At 48.3% G+C, this 2,500-nt stretch overlaps 1 protein-coding gene across 5 annotated transcripts in view; it reads right to left on the reverse strand.

Annotated features, from left to right (window-relative positions):
- greb1l (GREB1 like retinoic acid receptor coactivator) overlaps positions 1-2,500 on the reverse strand; it is a 60,850-nt gene that overhangs the window by 18,550 nt on the left and 39,800 nt on the right. For all 5 annotated transcript variants that reach the window (XM_035519917.2, XM_035519915.2, XM_035519916.2 and 2 more), the window contains 2 exons: positions 1,977-2,111; positions 213-410 (listed from right to left, as the gene is read on the reverse strand). In XM_035519917.2, coding sequence (XP_035375810.1) covers positions 213-410; positions 1,977-2,111 — 333 coding nt within the window. The remainder of the gene's footprint in view (positions 1-212; positions 411-1,976; positions 2,112-2,500) is intronic.

A 2,500-nucleotide genomic window follows, 5' to 3' on the forward strand; every position in this document is an offset into this window, starting at 1 on the left:
AAATTCTCCCAGGTTAAATCCTCCCAGGTTAAATCCTCCCAGGTTAAGTTCTCCCAGGTTAAATCCTCCCAGGTTAAATTCTCCCAGGTCAGGTTCTCCCAGGTTAAATCCTCCCAGGTTAAGTTCTCCCAGGTTAAATCCTCCCAGGTCAGGTTCTCCCAGGTTAAATTCTCCCAGGTCAGGTTCTCTCAGGCTAAATTTGCTGGACTCACCAGACTGGTGGATGCGTCGAGCTGTCTGGTGCAGCAGCACGTGAGAAGGAGGCACTAGGACCAGGAAGTCCACCTTGGAGAAGCGGCCCAGGTCGAGACTCTGGCTACCTGAGTCGGCGATGCTGCACACCAGAGAGAGGAGACTCCTGGCCACGCTCAGCTGTGGTGGGAAGATCTGAAAGGCTTCACTCAGCAGCTCTGAAACCAAACCAGCACCACCGTGCATTCAAGTAGAAGTACCAACATTACAAATCATCTTTCAAATAAAACCTACAATGTTCAAAAAACCACACCAGCGTGTAAATTCACCTATCTCAAACCACATAATCACACCAGCCTTCATTTAAACCTACCAGTATTCGAATAACCATGCCAGCATTCAAGTAAACTTACCAGTATTAAAATTTATCCATGGATTCAAATAATTTTATTAGTGTTCATATCGACACTTCAGCTTTCATGTAAACATTAAAACACTTTCAAAGCCAATCTGTGTTTAAACACAACAAAGTTCCAAAGCATCATTAGTGTATTATCGAGTAATTAATCATATTTTTACAATTCATGAGCAGAACATTTCATATTATGGGGACAGTCAAAAAGATAGAGAGAGACAAACAGAGGGAGAGACTGATGGAGCTACGCTAACCTGGCCCTGGGTTTGAGAGAGAGATGGAGCAGTGCTAACATATAGAGAGAGATGGAATTGTGCTAACCGGGCCCTGGGTTTGAGAGAGAGATGGAGCAGTGCTAACATATAGAGAGAGATGGAATTGTGCTAACCGGGCCCTGGGTTTGAGAGAGAGATGGAGCAGTGCTAACATATAGAGAGAGATGGAATTGTGCTAACCGGGCCCTGGGTTTGAGAGAGAGATGGAGCAGTGCTAACATATAGAGAGAGATGGAATTGTGCTAACCGGGCCCTGGGTCTGAGAGAGAGATGGAGCAGTGCTAACATATAGAGAGAATTGTGCTAACCGGGCCCTGGGTTTGAGAGAGAGATGGAGCAGTGCTAACCGGGCCCTGGGTTTGAGAGAGAGATGGAGCAGTGCTAACATATAGAGAGAGATGGAGCAGTGCTAACCGGGCCCTGGGTTTGAGAGAGAGATGGAGCAGTGCTAACCGGGCCCTGGGTTTGAGAGAGAGATGGAGCAGTGCTAACATATAGAGAGAGATGGAATTGTGCTAACCGGGCCCTGGGTTTGAGAGAGAGATGGAATTGTGCTAACCGGGCCCTGGGTTTGAGAGAGAGATGGAATTGTGCTAACCGGGCCCTGGGTTTGAGAGAGAGATGGAATTGTGCTAACCGGGCCCTGGGTCTGAGAGAGAGATGGAGCAGTGCTAACCGGGCCCTGGGTTTGAGAGAGAGATGGAGCAGTGCTAACATATAGAGAGAGATGGAATTGTGCTAACCGGGCCCTGGGTTTGAGAGAGAGATAGAATTGTGCTAACCGGGCCCTGGGTTTGAGAGAGAGATGGAATTGTGCTAACCGGGCCCTGGGTTTGAGAGAGAGATGGAATTGTGCTAACCGGGCCCTGGGTTTGAGAGAGAGATGGAATTGTGCTAACCGGGCACTGGGTTTGAGAGAGAGATGGAATTGTGCTAACCGGGCCCTGGGTTTGAGAGAGAGATGGAGCAGTGCTAACCGGGCCCTGGGTCTGAGAGAGAGATGGAGCAGTGCTAACCGGGCCCTGGGTCTGAGAGAGAGATGGAGCAGTGCTAACCGGGCCCTGGGTCTGAGAGAGAGATGGAGCAGTGCTAACCGGGCCCTGGGTCTGGCACCATGCCAGCAGCCTCCTGGGAGTGCACATATTCCCTCAGGTCCCCTTGAAAAGGCTGGACTACTTGCTGCTTCCGTCGCCGCTGGTAACGCACTAGCTCCTTCTCCAGATCATTGCCTACATCCAACACACCAAACACACCCAACACACCAGATTCACAAACACATACTTCAGAATGCCTCCAGAAACTCTGACACAAGCTAACTCTCAGTATTTCAGACATTTGGGAAAACAGGAAAGCCCTGTGTATTTCATAGAGAATCAGGCCAACACAATGCTGAAGAGAAAGTTGTAACAGGTGGTAAAGTAATAGATGCACACAGAGGGGTTCTGGGAGTTGGAGTCTTCTGTAGTGGTTTTACTTTGTTAGGTGTTTAATAAATGAACTTGCTTACCCAGTAGTTCTGAAATGAAAGGCTAGTATACTGGTGTTTAAAAGGGTCAATGAACTAGCAAGGTGATTAAATTAAAAGGTAGACTGACTTAACGAGGTGTTTACGAGGTAG

This window comes from Electrophorus electricus, chromosome 13 (genome assembly GCF_041902795.1).
Source record: "Electrophorus electricus isolate QZ-2024a chromosome 13, ASM4190279v1, whole genome shotgun sequence".
Lineage (NCBI taxonomy): Eukaryota > Metazoa > Chordata > Actinopteri > Gymnotiformes > Gymnotidae > Electrophorus > Electrophorus electricus.